Raw genomic sequence first — 21942 nt, forward strand, 5'->3', positions numbered from 1 at the left:
GGTCTGTTGGGGAAGTCTGGAAATGGTTTGTGCATGCCTGAAAGGTCACCTTTTATAGGGAAGGACTGGCAAACAATGATTTTTATGCCTGCATAAAAAAAAATGAAAAAAAAACCAAAACAATGAGCAACTGAATTATTGTTCAATCGTTGGCAATGTTTACACTGAACAATTATTGTTCAAAAAATAGTTAAATCGTGCGAAAATGCAGGATAATTCTGTGTAAAATGGCCCTTTATTTTCAGCTCTCATCTCTTTTCTTTTGCACTTTTATCAGCTAACTTATGGCCACGACAAAAATCAAAACCTTGTTGTGGTCATAAGTTAGCGGATAAGATGGTGCAGGAGAGGAGAAAGTAGAGCTTCACTGACAGATTTCTTACTGAGGCCTCCTACACACGGTTGAGCAGGATATCGCGCTCATGCGATGTTCCCGCGGATGCGAAGCGTTTTTCTGTAAAGACGCCTCCCATCACTTAAGTGAGGTTGTCTTCAATGGGTAACCTCACATCGCACACCCTAAAATGTGTTTCTCTGTCTCATTGAAAACAATGGGCAAACACCCAAAGATAGGGCATGCAGCTGATGCGTATGACCCTATTCAAAAGAAGAGAGTTTATATTTGTGCGGCTCGCAATGCGCAAATTTCGTGTGATTTTCACAGCCATGTGAAAGCAGTCTGAGCCTTAGGCTGCTTCATATAGGTGACAAAATCGTGTGATTTTGCCACGATGCGATAGGGCGAGACAACACATCTCTGTGAAGCCCATGCTTTCCAATGGGTTTCTTCTCATCAGCAATGTTTTCTCTGATGCCATCTTCAGTGGAAAAATTAAAATTGTGGCATTCTCAATATTGCCGCGATTTGCTTGTAGCTCATGTTTCCCTAGGAAACCTTCGTTTTTGTCACATCACAATGTAGAAATCGCAGTTTTAGTGGGATATGACTTTAATGCTAAAAAATAAGCACTAGCTGCGCTCCAAAAGGGAGTACCTACCTGAAAGACGTGGTCCACTCTCCGCAGTTCCACCAGGCATCCTGCAGTCCTCATTCACCCACAGAAGATCACTTCCTGGTTGAAGGATTCATAAATCCTGCCTCCAGGAAACGATGGCTTTGATTGGTTCATCCAGTGCTGCTTAGCCAATCAATGCAGCGCTGGATGAACTAATGCGATCACTGTGATTGCAGAGCTGGATGAACCATTGATTGGTTCTTTGTCCACTGCTCAGCCAATCAACAGCTAGCGCGTAGAAATGAATGGAGTGGCAGTGTGAATGTGCAACCGTGATTGTGGGCTCGCCAGACACCCCCAACCCCCGTTCCTAAGTTCGGTCAAGATCCTAGCAATCAGACCCCCACTGATCAGCAAGTTCTCCATTAGGCACAACCCATTCATGGGAGTTTCCTCGTGACACGCTTCATTCCCAGGGATGCTGATGAAGAGTACATAGAGGACAATCAGTAAAGACCAGGCGTAAATCATTGCATAGAAAGTTATTTAATTTTTTTTATACTTAAATATAAGAAGCCGATAAACGTACAGACGTCTGAGGTATAAAAAAAAGGGTCTTAAATAAATTGAAAATTACTATAAAAATGCCAATCGGAAATTAAAAAAATAAAATAAAACACGTCACGGGTTCATTATATTAAGAATATAAAAATCTTGCTGAGGGCACGGCGGCCTGGAACCTGATACATGGATTAATAATAATATTGCTTTACATTTAAAAAGTCAGATAAAATAAAGATCGCTCTCCATAATAATATAGATATGTACATCAAAAATAGAATTCTAGGAAGGCATTGGATCGATGCGATTGGAAAAAAAAAAAAAAAAAAGTCCTATATAAATGTGCATACGTCTTTCTGGTAAGGTAAGACCTGGGAATTGCATTTTTTTGTTAAAATAGTCGCGGTACCTGCAGAAAAAGAGAAAAGGCACATGAAAATATAATCGATCATCAAGCATAAGAGTGAGTGAGCCATCATACTTCACAGTAGCGCTATTCAAACAAAAATGCCAAGGAGAAAAAGTTTAAAGGGGTTTTCTGGGACTGAGATACGAATGATGTGTTCTCAGGAAGGGCCATCAATATCAGATTGGTGGGTGCCCACTGCTTTGGACCTTGACGATCAGCTGATCGATGAGGCCATGGCACTTGGGCGAGCAGTGTGGCCTCTTACCAGATGTCACATTAATTGGTCAACGAGCAGCTCAGTCCCATTCAAGTAAATGAGACTGAGCTGCCATGCAGGCGCAGCCGCTATACAATGTACAGCCTAAACTAAAAGACAAAAAATAAAAACAAGCCAGGCACAAAAAAGGCAGCGGACTTCCTTGGATAGTATATCACAACAGTGTGAAACCCCAAACCAAAAGTGATGCTGCACCCGAGGCAGAAGGACTCTCCAGAGAATAAGTGTGCCAGGAGTTTGCTACATCCAAGATACTGACCCTCCTGAAGAATCCAGGGCTCAGAGATGGACATGGAACTAATGGAAGACACCAGGATCTGCGCTCCGCAGTGGTGGGTGGGTGGGTGGTAGAAGTGGGTAACCACTTCAAGTACTTGTGCAAAAAATAAAAATAGGAAGTGACTAGAGATGAGCGAGCATACTCGCTAAGGACAAATACTCGAGCGAGTATTCTCCTTAGCGAGTACCTGCTCACTTGGAAGAAAAGATTCGGGTGCTGGCGGGGGACGGCGAGGGAGAGCAGGGGGGAACGGAGGGGAGATCTCTCCCTCTCCCCCCCCCCTCCGCTCCCCCCTGCTCACTTCCGGAACTCACCGCTAACCCGCGCCGGCACCCGAATCTTTTCTTCCAAGCGGGCAGGTACTCGCTAAGGACAATGCTCGCTCGAGTAATTGTCCTTAGCGAGTATGCTCGCTCATCTCTAGAAGTGACCAAAGAAGAAGAGTTTTGGAGCAGGATGGTCCTTTATGTGTCCGTGATTTGAGGAAGGGGCATCCTGCTGCGAAATGTGTTTTCTTTGGACACTTCCTATTTTGTGCACAATGAATATAGATTTATTACAATGTGGTGAACAAGAAGTGCTTTATTTAAAGGGGCTTTTCCAGGGAAATGCTGTTGATGACCTCTGTATATCTAGAACAGAAGCCTCCGCGCCGACCTCCCATATAGCGGCTGGCACTTGTAACTGCAGGGATGTCTGCCGTTGATTTCAATGAGAACCATGCCTGCAGTTACAAGCTCCGGCCACTACACAGAGGTCAGTGCGAAGACTTCCGCTCCGACCTCTGTCTAATTATGGAGCTGACAACATGCACCCACTCAGCTGATCGGTCAGTGTCCTGAGCAACTGACTCCAACCAATCAACTACTGATGAGCTATCCTGATGATAGGTCATCAATAGCATTTCCCTGGAAAACCCCTATAAGTGGTTAACAACCTCCAGAGCTCACCCACCATTGGGGAGCACATGTCCTGGTTTATTGCATTCATGCTACGAAAGGTATGGTGCCCGGTATACAGATAGTCCCCCAGTTGTCAGCCGGTTCTGTTTCAGTAGGCTTTTCGTTAGTGCATTTGTTTGTATGTCCGCATTGCTTTTGCGATTAACACCCGACATGTTAGAACACAGAATACAAGTTCTGATGACACCGCGTGGGTCCAGCGAGACCTACTGTTTATAACATACACTATTCTCGCTCGCTGCTGCCGCCACTTGTCAAACATGCAAACTATCCTGAAGTGCTAAATTTTGGACAACTTTGTTCGTAACTCAATCATTCACAACTAGGGGACTATCTGTACACTGAAGTGGCTACGGCACTCGCCCACGTGCTGCAGTTATTTCAGACAGCTGATCGCCAATAGTCCCCCCCCCCACCCCCGCTGTTCTGATCCTATAGGTCATCAGTATCTTCGACTCAGAAAACCCCTTTAATCCCTTTAGAGGCACACCAGGAAATCTCCTAAAAATCCATGTTGAAATGTGTTGAAGACTACCTAAACCTGCCACTAAAAGGGTTAAAGGGGTTGCAATGGGAAAACCCCTTCAGATCCTTTTTGTAGACATTTATCCCCATCCACTGTCCTGGCTGATCATTTGACACCCGATTGCCGGAAGCACAGTAATCCCAAGATCGGCGCACCCCAAATGCCGTATGTAAATGCAGCAGCGTTATGTACACACTAACACCTCCGTGGGTCAGCTGGAGATTGATGCGCTTGGCAATCTTCATGCAATAGAACTGCATGGAGCAGTGGTCACTCATGCACACCACCATTCAAGGTGCATAGATCTCGGGACAGCTGGGAGCCCCCATTGACCAGACCCCCAGTGATCAGACATTAATGGGAAGGGGAGGGGGGGGGGAGAGGGCCCAAAAGAAGCACGAATCTTCTACTATTGGGCACAGTATTACTAGTACAGGCTTCTGTTGCTCGATAAAGGTCTGCTGAACCCTTCAGCCGACTTCGTTAGGGAAGGTTGCTTTTGGCTCCAGTGAATTTTTTTCAGTAAGTTGTTGAGTTTTTCACCTATTATGTGATGACCGATTCATATGAACAATGTGCAGCTGGGAAAGGTTTCCTTTTCCATTGCTCAAATAGGGGTGAGGGTCCTGCTCCAACAAGCTTACATACTACAAGTAATGAGGTGATACAGAAGGTAAAGGGGCTGGAGATGTGCACTGTATGGCGAAGTGTGAGCGATGTTATACACATAGACAATGGTCAGGCATTTGGCCGTGTGACGGCATTAACGGTGTGACTGCAGGAGCAGTTTATGATGGCTGGCAAGGATTGCAGTCAGTAGGTCAGGGAGCATGTTATCAGGCGGAGTACAGAGGGATTTGTTTAAGGATGTAGTATGCCTCCCTGAAGAGGTGCGTTTTTAGAGCACGCCTGAAGTTCTGCGAGTCCTGGATTGCTCGGGTAGCCTTTGGTAGTGCGTTCCAGAGGACTGGTGCTGCTCTGGAGAAGTCTTGGAGGCGGGAATGAGAAGTTCGAATGAAAGGGGCGCTCAGTCTGGTTTCATTAGCAGAGCGGAGAGCCCGGGCTGGGTGATGGATTGAGATGAGGGAGGCGATATAGGGTGGTGCTGCGCTGTGGAGGGATTTGTGGATGAAGATAGCGAGTTTGAATTGAATTCTGTATTTAACGGGCAGCCAGTGCAGTGACTGGCACAGGGCAGAGGCGTCCGAGTAGCGGCTGGACAGGAAGATGAGCCTGGCTGCCGCATTCAGGATGGATTGGAGAGGGTAGAGTCTGGTGCAGGGGAGGCCGATCAGCAACGAGTTGCAATAATTGAGCCGGGAGTGGATGAGGGAAACAGTAAGCGTTTTTAACGTGTCCACAGTGAGAAAAGAGCGGACTCTTGCGATGTTCTTGAGGTGCAGCTGACAGGTTCGGGCCAGAGATTGGATGTAGGGGGTAAAATAGAGATCAGAGTCAAATATGACCCCAAGGCAGCGGGCGTGCTGTCTGCGAGTTATGGTGGTGCCACACACTGAGATGGAGATGTCAGGAGAAGGTCGGTTAGCAGAGGGCGGAAATACCAGTAAGTCAGTTTTAGAGAGGTTTAGTTTGAGGTAGAGAGAGGACATAGTGTTGGAGACAGCGGACAGTCGGTGATGTTTTGGAGGAAAGGTGCAGAGATGTCACGGGCAGAGGTGTATAGCTGGGTGTCATCAGCATACAGGTGGTATTGGAGGCCAAAACTCCTGATGGTTTGTCCAATAGGGGCTGTGTAGATAGAGAAGAGAAGGGGGCCGAGGACCGAGCCCTGGGGGACCCCAACAGCAAGGGGAAGAGGAGGGGAGGTAGAGCCAGCAAAGGAGACACTGAAAGAGCGGTCAGATAGGTAGGAGGAGAACCAGGAGAGGGCAGTATCCTTTAGGCCAATGGAGTGTAGCATACTGAGGAGGAGTTTGTGGTCAACAGTGTCAAATGCTGCAGAGAGGTCGAGGAGGATCAGTAGGGAGTATTCGCCCCTCGATTTGGCTGTCAGTAGGTCATTGGATACCCTAGTAAGGGCAGTTTCTGTCGAGTGTTGAGGTCGGAAGCCAGACTGTAGGGGATCTAGGAGAGAGTTCTCTGATAAATAGCTTACAAGGCGGGAGTAAACCAGGCGTTCTAGTAGTTTGGAGATGAAGGGGAGGTTTGAGAGGGGTCGGTAGTTGGCAGCATCGGTCGCGTCCAGAGTCGGCTTCTTTAGCAGTGGGGATATGATGGCATGTTTGAAAGAAGAGGGAAAGATGCCAGAGGTCAGAGAGAGGTTGAATATAGTGGTGAGATGGGAGATGACCACTGGGGAGAGGGATCGGAGGAGGTGTGAGGGGAGAGGGTCGCTAGCGCAGGTGGTGGGGCGAGCAGACAAGAGCAGTTTGGAGACTTCTTCCTCTGTCGCTGGTCTGAGTACAGACAGTGAGCAGGAGCTAGATGCAGTGCTGACAAGACTAGGGTCAGGGCTAGTCTGGGATTGGGAAGTTATTTCCTGACGGATGTTGTCTATTTTCTTTTTGAAGTAAGCAGCTACCTCTACAGCACTGAGATCCATCACCGGAGGCTGCGGTTTAGGGCTGAGAAGGGAGTGAAAAGTATCAAAGAGCCGTTTAGGGTTGTGTGATAATGAGGAGACTAGAGAGGTGAAGTAGACTTGTTTGGCATGGTGGAAGGCGAGGTTGTAGGTTCCGATCATGAATTTGTAGTGGAGGAAGTCTGCGAACGTTTGCGATTTCCTCCACAGCCGTTCAGCACTTTTAGAGCACCGCCGGATGAAGCGCGTTTGAGGTGTGAGCCAGGGTTGCCGCGTTCTACATCGAATGGCTCGGGTCCTGGGGGGCGCCGCTTCATCCAGGGCATGTTTGAGAGCGATGTTGTAGTGAGCGGCAGCCAGGTTGGGGCAGGCGAGGAGAGAGATAGGGGACAGAGAGGACTGTAGGGATTCAGCAAAGTCCTGGGTGTGAATGGCCTTAAGGTTCCTGTAGGTACGGTAGGTAGGTGGGTCTGGAGAGATGTTAGGGAGCGTGACAGAGAAAGAGAGGAAGTTATGATCTGAGAGCGGGAGAGGGGAGTTAGTGAAGTTGGAAACAGAGCAGAGACGGAAGACGACCAGATCAAGAGTGTTGCCATCCCTGTCAGTGGGAGAGGCTGTGAGTTGAGAGAGACCAAGGGAGGAGGTGAGCGAGAGAAGCTTAGAAGCAGATGGGGAGATAGGGTCATTAGTGGGGATATTAAAATCACCTAAGATGAGGGTTGGAATTTCACAGGATAGGAAGTGGGGGAGCCAGGCAGCAAAGTGGTCCAAAAACAGGCGAGGAGCACCTGGGGGGCGATAGATAACTGCTACTCGCATGGACAGTGGACGGAAAAGCCGTAGCATATGTACTTCAAATAATGGAAAAGTGAGTGAGGGTACAGGGGGGATGACCTGGTAGGTACATTTCGGGGAAAGAAGAGCACCTACTCCTCCGCCACACCTGTCATCTGGTCTCGGGGTATGGGAGAACTGCAGGCAATTGTAAGACAGTGCAGCAGGGGAGGCCGTGTCAGACTGCTGTATCCACGTTTCTGTGAGAGCTAGCAGATTTAAAGATTTAGCAGTAAAAAAGTCGTGGATGGTGGGGAGTTTATTGCATGCTGACTGGCAGTTCCAGAGCGCACATTTAAAGGAGTCAGGGGAGGCTATGCATGGGCTAGCAGTTTGGCTTGGGGATTTTATTAGTGAGTCAGGTAGGGGGTGATAGCTAGGAGCAGTGGAGGGTGGGCCAGGATTGGGAGAGATATCCCCAGCAGCTAGTAACAGCAGAAGGGTTCTGCAGACATCCACCGAGCAACCTGTAGTGGTAACACTGCGCCCACCAGAAGAGGATTCCTGGTCTGTTGTGCACCCCCTTGTATACGGACATAGCACCATGTAAAGAATGCCCTGCAGCAGGATAGCAGCAGCAGTGGAACCACAGGAGATTGAACTGATTATACCTTTTTTTAATTTAATATTTCCTACATTTAGAACCAAAAAATTTCTTGAATAGCCGCTTTTAAAAAAGGAGCGGTCACATCCTTGGGTAAGCGGGGCGGTTTGCATAACTCTGCAGCCCCGCAGCTTTTCTCTTCTCGCCCCCCTCCCCGTTCTAAGTCCCGTTAGATTCGGCTCCTGGTGCTTTTACTCTTTCAATTGGGCAGCTTCTTCCGCTCACTGTCAATGGATGACAGCAGCTTCGACTGACAGCGACGGGCAATGCCAATCTGACAGATTAAAAGCTGCATGACCCGAATGTGATGGGGCTTGGAACGAGGAACAGAGGGGAGTAGAGAGAAAAAAAGCTGCGACAGAGTCAGAGGTGCCACAGCTGCAAAGTTATGAAACTGACCCCACCGACCCCAGGACATGACAGGGCTTCTTTAAAAGGGCCTCATTTCTTCTGAACTTTGGCCTATATACAAACATACATTTTACTCTCTTACCAAAGACACAAAATTATGTTTCCATAACAATTTCTGTGTCACTTGAGGTTTCGTCGGCTCGTGCCAATAAGTCGGCCATTAGTGCCTCTTCTAATTTTTTTCTAACTTGCTGTACTTTCTCCTCTTGTTTTCTGAAATAAAACATAAGACAGGAGTTATAATATTGTGCAAAGATACAGCCAATGTCATTAAGAACTATCTTCAGCGTAAAGAAGAACAAGGAGTCCTGGAAGTGAGGATGTGGCCCCGCAGAGCCCTGATCTCATCAGCATTCATGGGATTACATGGAGAGACAGAAGGATTTGAGCGAGCTACATCCTAGGACAATCTGTGCTTAGTTCTCCAAGATGTTTGGAACAACCTCCCTGCCGAGTTCCTTCAAAAACTGTGTGCAAAGTTATCTAGAAGAATGGATGCTTTTTAGAAGGTAAAGGCGGTCACACCAAATAGTGATGTGATTTACATTTCTCTTTTCTTCATTTATGTAGAATTTTGTTAATTGAACAAAAACTATCAACGCTTCTATTTTGGAAAGAATTCTTACTTAGCATCATTTTTTTTCACACCTGCCTAAAAAAAAAATTTTGCATGGTGCTGTTAGGCTGATCTCACATGAACTGATTTCAATTGACGGATCCCGCGATCGCCATCCGCGCATTTGATACATGGACACTGAAAGGCATGGATTTTTGCAGAGTCGCTCGCACTTGCGGGTAGGAATTCCAAATTTTGCGAGCGGAAGAAAAATCACAGCATGCTCCATTTTACCGCGGTATGAGCGCCATTGATCTTTATGGATGCGTTCAAATGTTATAAAGAAAGCAGGAATTTTTGGGCAGACAATGCAGGACGGAGTCAGGTGAGCAACATACCCATCCAGACTGTCTGCACCCGCTTGTTCTTCTGGGCTTTTCCTACACAAGAATATATGTGTGGTTTTTTTAAAAGTGGTTTATACTACTATTAAAAAAGTGGTATAAACCAGCCAAGCCCCGAGAGCAGCATCCCGTTCTGAAGGCTCTCAGAACATCTCACCACGACAACCTGGATCTGAACGAGCGACTGGCAACACTGAGATCCATTGACATCATGGAAAGGAGTTTGCTGCTCGCTGAGGTAGAGGCGCGGGCAATCGGTAGTACAGAAGAGCAGGGGCAGCAAGCAGCTAGCTGAGTGACAGATAGAAGGAGGGGTAGAGGGAAGAGAACCAGGAAGGCTAGTCCTGAACTGGCACAACCCAACAAGTTTGCAAAGTTGGCAGAGGAGGGGGATGCCATTACAGAGCCAGCACCGCTGCAGCACGACATGCCCTCTAAACGCCAGGGGGATGACTGCTTCAGTGAGACAGGGACGGGGAGCGTAGAGCAGGCTAGACAGGTCCTAGTGGTGGGGGACTCAATTATTAGGGGGACAGATAGGGCAATCTGCCATAAAGACCGGGATCGTCGAACGGTGTGTTGTCTTCCTGGCGCTCGAGTCGGTACATCACGGATCAGATTGACAGCTTACTGGGAGGGGCTGGTAAGGATCCAGCGGTCATGGTGCACGTTGGCACCAATGAACAAATTAGAGGTCAATGGAGGGTGCTCAAAAATGATTTCAGGGACCTAGGATCCAAGCTTAGGGCGAGAACCTACAGGGTAGTTTTTTTGGAAATACTACCTGCACCTAAAGCCACACTAGAAAGGCAGCAGGATCTTAGGGAGGTAAACAAGTGGCTCCGGAGTTGGTGTAAGAAGGAGGGGTTCGGGTTCCTGCATTTCAATGGGGAGGGTGCAGCTGTGCTGGGGGAGAAGATGGCTAGAAGGCTGGAGGAGTGTTTAAACTAGGGGCTGAGGGGTAAGTGAAAAGAGATTAACAGGGGGGTAGACAGTGTCAATAGCGACCTGGGAATGGGGGGGGGGGGGGTTGGTCGAGCATGCCATGGCAGTCGGGGGAATTCTGAAGACCCCCAAGGCTACCATGACTTAATGACTATCGAGTAGTGCCTGTTAAAATGTGGTATAATTTAATACTATATTAATCCATCAATACTGAATGAGCGATCAAATGATTGCAAGTTTCAAGTCCCCTATGATGACTGAAGTAAAAATAAGTTGTTTTTTTTATTTTATTTAAAAAGGTAGTAAAAGGCTTACAAAAATTTCGTATCGCTGGGTCCATAAAAGTCTGATCTATTTTTTTTCCAAAAGATATTTTTTAAATGCAGTACAGTAAAAATACAACTATATAACTTTGGTATCATCGTAAGCATACTGAGCCATAGAATGAGTTATATCATCTCATCTCTGAAAACAAGCTCCTCCCAAAGATGGCGGAATTGCGCTTTTTTCCCATTTCACTACACATATTGTTTAAAGTTGAGTACATTATATGGTATATTAAATATTACCATTAAAAAAATGCAGCAAAAAAACAACACAAACGGCTTAACCCTTTAGTGACAAAGCTTGTGGACCACGCCAAATTTTGGAAATTTGACGTGTCACTTTAACATGGAATAACTCCATAAAGGTTTTTCATATCCAAGTGATTCTGACATCTTTTTCGCCACATATTGTACTTCATTTAGGTGGTAAAAATAGACCCATAGAATTGGTGTATATTTATTAAAATTGCCAAAATTGTGAAAATTTTGGAAAAAAAAAAAAGTCATTTTTTCACATTTTCAACTGCAATAGCTCAAGATTGCAAAGGCTTGTAGGTGTCAGGATGATAGATACCCCCACAAATGACCCCATTTAAAAAACACACCCCTTAATGTATTAACTGAGGGGGGTCAGGAGTATTTTGACCGCACAGTTTCTTTTCAGCAATTTAGAGGAGAAAAAAAGAAAATTTCATATTTTTGCAAATATGTTATTTTAAAGGCATTTTTTTTTGTTTTTTTTTATAGTGCACATGAAAATGAGGATTTGCACCCAAAAATGGATCCCCTCCGTTTGTCCCGTGCTCAGAAACATGCCCATTGTGGCCCTAATCTGCTTACTGGTCACATGGCAAGGCCTATAATGGAGGGAACACCCCTTGGATTGCAGGGCACAACTGAATAAATTCTAGGCCCCATTGCTCACTTGTGTATTACATGTAGCGGTCTGAATAACGCCGGCCTCACACCGCCGTATATGGAATCCTCACTGATCGCATCGGAGAGGGCAGATTAAACTTCAACTTTTTTTTTTTTTAAACTTTAACGTGATCGCCATTATCCATTGGATAATGTTTAATAGCCAGCAGCAGGGAGATTTTAAATTACCCCGGCAATCTTCAGCTTTCGCGCAAACGTTCACCTTTTTGGCAATGGACGTGTGCACAGAAGCCAGGTAAGGTCCGCGGATTAATCCAGGGGCCTTAGGTATGAAATTTCATCTCCCCTCATGGATATGATCCACGAGGGGACCTGAAACAAACTTTTTTTTTAAATTTACTTTACATGATAGTCGTTCTCCATTGGATAGCGGTGGTCATATGCCCGGAGACATCTCCCTGCTCTCGGCTACTCATGCGAGATTTAAAGGGGTTGTCCCGCGAAAGCAAGTGGGGTTATACACTTCTGTATGGCCATATTAATGCACTTTGTAATGTACATCGTGCATTAATTATGAGCCATACAGAAGTTATTCACTTACCTGCTCCGTTGCTGGCGTCCTCGTCTCCATGGTGCCGTCTAATTTTCAGCGTCTAATCGCCCGATTAGACGCGCTTGCGCAGTCCGGTCTTCTCCCTTCTGAATGGGGCCGCTCGTGCCAGAGAGCTGCTCCTCGTAGCTCCGCCCCGTCACGTGTGCAGATTACAGCCAATCAGGAGGCTGGAATCGGCAATGGACTGCACAGAAGACCTGTGATCCACCGAGGGTGAAGATCCCGGCGGCCATCTTCGCAAGGTAAGTAAGAAGTCACCGGAGCGCGGGGATTCGGGTAAGTACTACCCGTTTTGTTTTTTTTTTTTAAACCCCTGCATCGGGTTTGTCTCGCGCCGAACGGGGGGGCTATTGAAAAAAAAAAAAAAACGTTTCGGCGCGGGACAACCCCTTTAAAATCTCCCAAGCTCCCCGGCATCCTGCGCATGCGACCGACACTTTACATCTGGTGCGCCAGCGCAGAAGACTGCGTCAGGTTCTGGAAAGAGGATGGAAGCGAGTAGTTTCAGCTCTCCTCATGGATCCGATCCTTGAGGGGAACTGAAAATCTACTTTGACTTATGTACTTTTATGCGATCACCGTTATCCATTGGATAAGATTTATAAAGAAAAAATAAGGACGTATCATTAAGGGGTTAATATAACTATAGTGGTTTATAGCTCAGCATTTCCATACTGCAGCTGTCTTCTAACTACAATCCTCATCATCCAGGGTACACGCAGGCGGCCAAAGATTCCAAAGATCGGCGATCAGTCACTCCGAGCCTGAACTCCTGGGACGACTCCGGGAGACTTGGCAGAAGAGAGGAGGCACAAAACTGCACCTTCAAGCGAGATTTGTAGCGCTGGGCAAGCTCCATTAATTTATTGATTAAACGAGCTGGCTGCATTAAATACTAATGAGCAGAGCCTCTCGCACAAACTGCTTAGCTGCACAGTCCTGCAGGCAGCGAGAAGCCCATCAGTGCTGCGCAGAGCATCACACGGGGGCGGCGATACACAATGACGACTGCGCTCATCTTAACCCCTTGCTCCTAAGCCGCTGCACTCTGAGGGCTGTAACCTTTGAACTGCTGCACTCATGTACCGTATTCGGGCCTCTCTTCTGCAAGACGACAAGTATTTTTCAGCGAACTTACAGCTTCACGATTATTTGTATTAATAGTTTTTTGGAGGGGTGGGATGGGGGGGGCAGGGTGTGCAAAAATATCGCGGGCCACTGACCATGCAGAGTTAACAACATGCTAGCCGTTGGACAGGACATAACAATGGCAAGATGAAATACAGTTGCAAGAAAAAGCAAGTGAACCCTTCGGAATGACCCAAATTTCTTCATGGATTACCGACAGAACGTGATCTGATTGTGATCCAAGTCACAATTAATCGAGAAACACAATGTAACCAACACACAGACCGCTGTACTGCTCATGGATTTTACTAGTAATTATTAGGAAATTATAGTACTAGTGTTTCTGGTGGTGCTAAACAGCACTGCTACATGCACGTCACACACACAGCACTGCTACATGCACGTCACACACACAGCACTGCTACATGCACGTCACACACACACACAGCACTGCTACATGCACGTCACACACACACACAGCACTGCTACATGCACGTCACACACACACACAGCACTGCTACATGCACGTCACACACACACACAGCACTGCTACATGCACGTCACACACACACACAGCACTGCTACATGCACGTCACACACACACACAGCACTGCTACATGCACGTCACACACACACACAGCACTGCTACATGCACGTCACACACACACACAGCACTGCTACTTACATTGTTCATCTCATACAACAGGGATCAGAGGCAGCACCACAGTGGAGATAAGGGACCTATGATGAAGTCACCGTTATGCTCCGCCCCTGATCACATGGCGGTGATGCTCATCCTGAGTGAATGACTTAAATGCTCAGCCCCTCATCACATGACATTACAGGTCCTGCATCCATGTGCAGATTATGGACGGACTACAAAACCCCCTGCAGCCTCAGTTGTCCTGGAATTCTAACAAGCACCTAGCCGGACAGCAGCCATGTGCGTACAGGACTTGTGATGTCACAGTCATGTGATCAGGGGCGGAGCACTCACTACTCACGCACGGATGGACAGGTCGCCATTAGTATTTTGATTGAGCACATTGAGGAAACCTGCACAGTTCAGGGAGGAAAAATAAGTGAACATCTGTGTTAGCAACTAACTTGTCTAAGAGCCAATTGGCAAAATGTGTTGAAATGAAGGAAATAAGAAGTGTGGGGCTCAAATATGCTTTGCTCATTAAGGCACACAAAGCCTGGTTACTGACAAATATGTTCTTCTCAAGAAAGATTGGTTAGTGGGAATTGTAACTTGACACAAACTTTTCAAAATATGTGTTAAATTGAAAAATGCTACAAAAGCTAAAGATCTGGGTGTATATCAATGGTTAGAGGAACTGAATTTAGATGAAGAACATTCAAAAATATTCCTACTCTTTCTAGGAACGGGTGTCCTGTTAATTATTACAAAAGCACAACTGACAATCCTGAAAGAGGTGAGAAAGAAACCAAGGGGAACAGTAAAAGACCTACAGAAGACCCTACAGACTACAGAAACCTTTCTTCATGTGTCCACTATTAGAGAAACACCATCCATGAATGGTGATCATGGACGGACACCAACAAGGAAGCTGCTGCTGTCCAAGAAACATTATGGCCCGGCTCAGGCCCGATACCACCTGGATGTCCCACAATGCTTCAGAGAAAAGGTTCTATGGATAAATGAGACAAAAGGGGAACCTTTAAAACACAAATATACTAATGTACAAACACTGTTTGGAGGAAAAAGAACTCTGCATACCAAAACCTCAACCAAATGTGAATCCAAGTTTAGGGGACATCATAGTTTGGGGCTATGGTGGAGGGAGCATTTTGGTTTGGGGGCTGCTTTGCTCCTCAGAGCCTGGACAACTTATGATCACTGACGGAATAATGAATATTAAGGGGGATCAGAACATCTTACAGGAGACATCAAGCTGCGTTGGGTGATGCAACAAGACCACCACCAAAAGTATACAGGTAAATCGACTAAATAATGGTGTCAACAGAAGATTTTTAGTTTGGAATTGCCAAATCATAGTCCTAATCTCAAGTCTATGGAGATGCTGTGGCATGACTTAGAGGGCTGTGCACATAAGGCATCCCAGAAATAATGATGAATTGAAGCATTCAAGGAGAAATGGTCCAAAATTACTCCTCAGTTTTGTGCAAATCATATATGCAGCTACAAGAAACATCTGGTGTAGAGGATTGCTGCTAAGGGGGAATTTACAGGTTCACTTACTTTTTCTCCCTTGACATGAACAGTACAATTGTCTGTGTGTTATTAGTTGCATTGGGGCTCATTTATAAAGCCTTTTCTGACGGATCCCTGGCATTATTCACAGCGGAATAATGGCGTTCTCCAATTACGACATTTACATTTGATTTGGCCCCCCCAAAAAAGAGAAAAAAATTACCAACGGCTCTGCTATTCTTCTAACACATTCATGAAGCTGAATGCCAAAAAACTGGCGCAAAAAGTAAGCGCATATTAGACCAAGTAAAACGTGGTCTAAAAAGAATCACTAACGGTTTGGTGCATCTCGTAATTTTTGAGGCTTGCACTGCTCTTACTCGCATAGCTCTTCAAACATTCTTCTGTAAGTGGGATAACATCCTATATCCGCCTCCGAGTCCAGCCGCTCATCCATCCCGTGTAAAAACAATCTCCTCAGCATGCAGAGGGTTAAACAAATTCCCATTTCATAAAGCTTGTATAAAACCGGCGAAAATTACACCTTTATTGATAAGTAAGCCCCATTGTGTTGGTTTATAACGGCCACAAACCATATCACAATGTATTTGTGATCAGGTAATTGCAGAGGGTTCACTTACTTTTTCTTACAACTGTAGTTACACCACAGGCCGCAGACTGCTGGATCTAGTGAATAATTGCTGATCTATTAGCTCATGGCGTATACGGTGACTGCAGTGATACGACTCCAGCTATGGCATGTTGCCGAGCCGCAGACTATCGCTCCCCGTGCCTACAGAATGGCTCATACATATCAATTACCCTTACAACAAGCGGCGGTTCGGCCTCCATAAATCCAGTTTCCCTTCTTGCGCAGAAGTTCTCGTTCTGACAGGGCAAATCTATAACTTATTGGCGCGCAATAATATCTCTTTATTTAGATGGCACGGGGGAGATTTTCTCCCTCGACCCAAAAGCATTTTTACTGCCTTTTTATTGCCCTCTCAGCTTATCCGACATAAAGCTCTCCGATCCCAGCGCCGTTCCCCGTAACGCAGCCGCATTCTTCGTATTCGAGGAGGATAAATCTGACAAGTCTCTCATACCAGAGCGACTGACAGAACAACCGGATAATGCCCCCGAGATGCTTCACACAAAGCTCCCGCTAGTGAAGACGTATCGCTGACCGGCGGAGGAGACGTCTGCTTGCAGAGATATTATACTGCGCCGGCGGATACTGCTGTGTTAGCGCTTACCATATCACACGGGGCTGTAAGCTTATCTTTAGCAAGGAGGGATATTAAAACTTACCATAGATCTATTAGGAGATTGTATAGAATCTTTAACAACATTTGTGCAGTTATGCAAATATACAGTAAATGAGGTTTTATGGCACGGGTCACCTTTTGGGCCGCATTTATCAAACCTAACGGGTGTGTGCAGATTTCAGTTGTGTATTTACGCAACCAAAAATCATATTTCTCTGCAGATCTCTCCGGCTCCTGCTTCCACCGGTTTGTCTTCTTCCCATAATGCACCCGGGGGGCCATCTCTACCCCAGATACATGATGCACTCTCACCCATGATGTAAAAGACAGCATGATTCATCAGACCGGGCCGCCTCCTTCCATTGCTCCATGGTCCACTTCTGATGCATACGTGCTCATTACAAGCACTTTCAGGGGGGGGGCAGGAGTCAGCATGGGCACCCTGACCGGTCGGTGGCTACACAAAGAGTTGCAATGCCCTGAGTGTTCCATCATCTCCAGCAGAGATGATCAGTTATTTGTCCTTTTATAGGATCAGATTGGTGGCCTTCGCCTCAGTGGACATTGCAAAGCCAGGACCTTTTCCTTTTGTGGACCACTTCTGGTAGGTACTGACCACTACACGCTAGGAAGACCCACAAGACCAGACATTCTGGAGATGCTCCGACCAGTCTTCCCGTCACAATTTGCTTTTTGTCAGAGTCGCTCCGATCCTTAGGGCCCGTTTACAGGAGCAGATAATCGCTCAACCACAGTTTGAGCGACAGCTTTGAGCGATTATTTTGCATAAAAATTAATTGGCATTCAAATAGCTACTCAGCTACTTAAATAGCAATTAGGTATGTAAATGAAGCCGTCACTGAGCACAGGCTAATAGCCTGAGGCTATTATCTTCGCTCAGACCCTTTGTTTTCCATGGGGGAAACAATGCTACCAGCACTCCCTGTGGGGAACGACTAATAAAAGTGGCCCCTAAAATCAAGTGAGCTTGATTTTAACGATCACCAAAAAGTGCCCAAAATGCGGGTGCCCCGCGTCCATTTACACGCACCGATTATCGCTAAAACTATCGCAGATCAGCGAATTTTTAGCGATAATCACCCAGTGTAAATGGGCCTTTACACTTCTCCATTTCCTGCTTCCTACAAATTTACTTCAAGAACTGACTGATCACTTAAGGCTCATTTACACACACAGATATCTTTCAAAAGACTGAAAGAACAGCAATCGTTTTGCATAAAGTACTAATAGATACTAATTGCTATTAGCACCTTATTAGCATGCAAATGAGCTTCTGGGAGCTGTTACAGAACTCAACAGGAGGCCTGAGCTCTGTAATTAGTTTTATTGTTCTCCATTGAGAATTCAGCACCAGGGACAGCAGACACAGCATGGGTCCTGCTTTTCAGCTGTTCTGCCAGGGGGGCTGGGAACTGAGAACAGCTGTAGACAATGTTATCAGCTGTAATCAGCTCTCTGCAGGCAGAAGTGCTTATCAGCTGTTCTACTGAAGGACATTTTCAAGCAGAACCGAAAACAGTTGTTCAGCCGAACAGTGAAAGATGGGCACACTTAGACAATGGTTATCGCTCAAAAAACAGCTTTTGAGTGATAATCGTTGTGTCTAAATGGGCCTTTACTGCCCAATATATTTCACACACCCCTCCCACACACACACCCCACTGACAAACGTCATTGTCAGATAATTAGGGTTATTCACTTTGGTCTTAACCTCTTACTGACATTTGCCATCTATGTATACAGTAGGCTTGGAAGCTGAGCCCACTTTATACACGGCGGGTGTTGGATATCTTTACCCAGGATAGGAGATAAATGACATCCCATCCATTTAACCATTTAGATGCGGTTGTCCGTACTGTCAGCAGCAGAGGAAGGGGGATCTCTCCGATCCCCAAAAGGCCCTCTATGATGAGACTGCAAGGGTCTTGTGAAGGCCTCAAGGCCTGCCATGAATTTCCTCCTATTAAGCCCAATGAAAAGTACATTATACTGCAATACTAAAGTAGTACAGTATATTGCACATGTGATCAGATAATCACTAGGTACCCCAAAAATGGTACTAATAGAAACTACAGTTCACCCCACCAAAAAACAAGCCCTCACAGAGCTCCATAAATAAAAAAATAAAGTTATGGGCGTCAGAAGGTGGTAACAGAACGTTAATATAAAGGAAGTTTACTTGTTTTCAGGAGATCATCATAAATGATATAAATCTAGTATCCTTGTACTCATACTGAACCATAAACATGGTAAAAAACAACGCACCCTTCCACTCAATGGTTAAATTGCAGGGTTTTTCCCATCTTTACGGTTTCTAGTCCATTATATGGTATATTAATTGGTGGCATTGAAGAATACACTTTGTCCGACAGGGCTATGTCGCCAGACGTTTAAGTCATGATTTTTGAAGGTGGCGATAGAAAATGAGAAGGGGATGTGGCAGGAAGAGGTTGACGTTACGGCCTATAGGGGCAGACAGACTATAAACAACTTTATAGAAACTTTGTAATGTCCGAGGTCAGTGAAACAACGGTGATCGCACTCTGCACTCTTGGTAGAGGCTCGCAGCACACAGATTATGACTGGAGGCTGCCACCTAGTGGATGCAGTGCAGAAAACGGCCTATGCAAAATATTTCATAGAGCAAAAAAAAGCACTCAGAATACAGTGGCGACCGTAAGTGCATAATACAGGCAGTAATTATGGATTATTAGAGGAGACAAAGCACATGAAGTCACCTGCATGGACTGACTTGTGATCATTATTAAACATGCAGCTTCCGGTTTCAGCGACGTATATTCTGTCTACACGCACACCTTGAATACAAACAATACACACCTACTACACACACAACAGGCGCTGAATCCAAGAAAGAGGGATAATCAATCACACATCCCAACTAGCTGAAAGCCTAGACTTCATCCACCGCCGCCCGTAGGCGAAGACGGGAAATGATCCCCTATCCCAGCGGTAGGCGCACCAGATGGACGGTACACCACGGAGACATATCAGACAGCTCCCGCCATCTCCCGCCCTTACCTGATATCTTCATCCGTGACTAGGAAAGCTTTGCAGAGCGGTTGTGATGTGTTTAACCAGACGGACGGGTTTTTCTCTACAGCTGCTGAGAGCTGTCCTGTGATTGGTGCAGAGCTGGTGTGCAGGGCGCTGGCGATGGCGGCAAGAAGGGTGCCCTCATTGTTTCCTGGTCCAACACCTACAGCGACACAAACAGCACAATGGTTTCTAATTCATTTTACGGATCGTACTTTCTCAAGCACAAAGTTATCACTTAGGCTGTGTTCAGACGTGGCGGATTTGTGGTTCAGATTCCTCTCCGCAGATCTGCAGCCATTTACAGTCCAAGTAGATGGCGGTATTCAAAACCCCACCCACACCTAGAGGAAGAAAAAATATAGCTGCCACTTTTCCGCCACATCTGAACTTACCCTTCTATTTTACACCAGTGATTCCCAACCAGAGGGTAGCGGCTGGGAAATGATGAGACTCAGTGCCGGCCTTCCTGACACTGCAGCCAGAGGGCGGTACTGCCTACAACCCCCAGTCATGCTGCCTGCCAGAGAGGAGCGCAAGGAGAGGGAGAAGTGGCATATTCCACCCCAGAGTACGAAAACACAAATGGTGTGATTACCAGGGCTGGGGAGTTGGCAGACAAATTATTTTCCAAGCAGGCTGCAGTTAGGGGTAAAGAAGTGATTGGCATCAGTTGGTGGGTGCTGCCAGCAGAATGAAGAAGTGGGTGCCAGGGCTGCTGCCGCCAGCAGGAGGCAGGTGCAATTGGAAATTACTTGTAAGCTACATATCAGAAAAAAAAAAACAGGAGGATCATGCTCAGTGAATGGAGGCGGAGGGTGCCGGGGATTGTTCTGGCCCGCCAGCCTCTGTTCACAGTAAACAGGCAGCCTTTCGTAGATGACAGATCTTCACGAACGCCTGTTTACACGGGCCGCCATCGCTCAGTTTTCTGCATATATAAACAGATTCTGGTTCATCGCTCAGTCGCTGTATACATTTACACTGAACCGTAATCATTCAGATTCTCGCTGGACCACGGGTAGCCGAATGATTATCGACCCATGTAAAGGCGCCCTTAAGCCACGCCCACACAGGCCATTTTTTTACAGCGCTAAACGCTGTTAAACACTTCCATTGATTTCAATGGCGCCTCTCAGACGAGCATTCGAACACGGCATTTCTAATGCCGCGATTTTTGAACACGGTCTGCTCTATTTTGGTGCATTTCTAACTCACTTCATCACCCATTGTCCTCATCGGGTGCGTTAAAAAACTCAATTTGAAAACGCTTTAAAATACTACGTTTTAACAGACGCCTGTGTGAGCGCAGCCTCAGTCTGTGGTGCGCTTCCTTCGGTTCATCTGTTAGACGCACCATGACCCTGCGCTCTTACCTTGTAGGCCTTTAGGAAGCTCCATGGACTTTAGCACTTCTTCCGTTACATCGGACGCACAGAGTCCCTCTAATCTCTTCTCCCAAAAAAGCTGAAAAAGAAGTACGGAAATAAGAAATTTAAAAAAATAAAAAAAATACATAAAACCTGCTAAGAAAAGGGACAGCAGCATGCACCAGAGTGCCTGAATCTTGTACAATCCATTACCAACCCACAGGAAAGGCCACGACAAATATCTGCAATGGGAAGAACCCCTCAACTCCTACCAGGACGAGCCATGTTCATTCTGCATTAAAATTACAGATTTGGACAAATAAAGCTTGTTCTACTTTGAAGAGATGCAGCTCCGGTTCAGTAAGGCAATATGGGGAAGGGGGGGGGGGGGAAGAGGTATGCATCGGAGACCCGGTGACAGGGGTTTCCTTAAAGGGAAGTTTTCTGGCACTAAAGTATTGATGACCGATTCTCAGCATAGATCAATAGTTGATTGGTGGGGTGTCTATCACTTGTGAGCCCACCAATGTGATACGGGTAGGCCTGGAGGTATACAGATTCTGTATAGTATCCTGGGGCATATCAGTGCACATTAACTGTAGCCTCTAGATCATGTAAACTCGTAGGCTGTTAAAGTTGGTGTCCCAGAAGGTCCCATACATGTTCTATTGGTGATAAATCTGGGTACCGGAAGTGTGACAATGTTGTGGGGGCTTCCTGTGACCCCCTTGTGTGTGGGCGGCCGAGCATTATCCTGCTGGAAGCCGCCATGAGAGGAACACATGTGGCTGCAGGATGTCCTGAACATATCGCTGAGCTGTCATTGTCTCCTGTACC

General features: G+C 46.3%; 1 protein-coding gene across 1 annotated transcript in view; it reads right to left on the reverse strand.

Moving 5' to 3' along the window:
• Positions 1-1483: 1483 nt before the first annotated feature.
• Positions 1484-21942, reverse strand: part of MBD2 (methyl-CpG binding domain protein 2) — a 54520-nt gene continuing 34061 nt past the window's right edge. The window contains exons 4-7 of the mRNA XM_066602498.1: positions 21112-21202; positions 19721-19898; positions 8445-8575; positions 1484-1926 (exon numbers count right to left, since the gene is read on the reverse strand). Of these exons, the coding sequence (XP_066458595.1) occupies positions 8458-8575; positions 19721-19898; positions 21112-21202 (387 nt within the window). The 3' untranslated portion in view covers positions 1484-1926; positions 8445-8457. The remainder of the gene's footprint in view (positions 1927-8444; positions 8576-19720; positions 19899-21111; positions 21203-21942) is intronic.

Source organism: Eleutherodactylus coqui, chromosome 5 (assembly GCF_035609145.1).
Source record: "Eleutherodactylus coqui strain aEleCoq1 chromosome 5, aEleCoq1.hap1, whole genome shotgun sequence".
In the NCBI taxonomy this organism is placed as follows: Eukaryota; Metazoa; Chordata; class Amphibia; order Anura; family Eleutherodactylidae; genus Eleutherodactylus; species Eleutherodactylus coqui.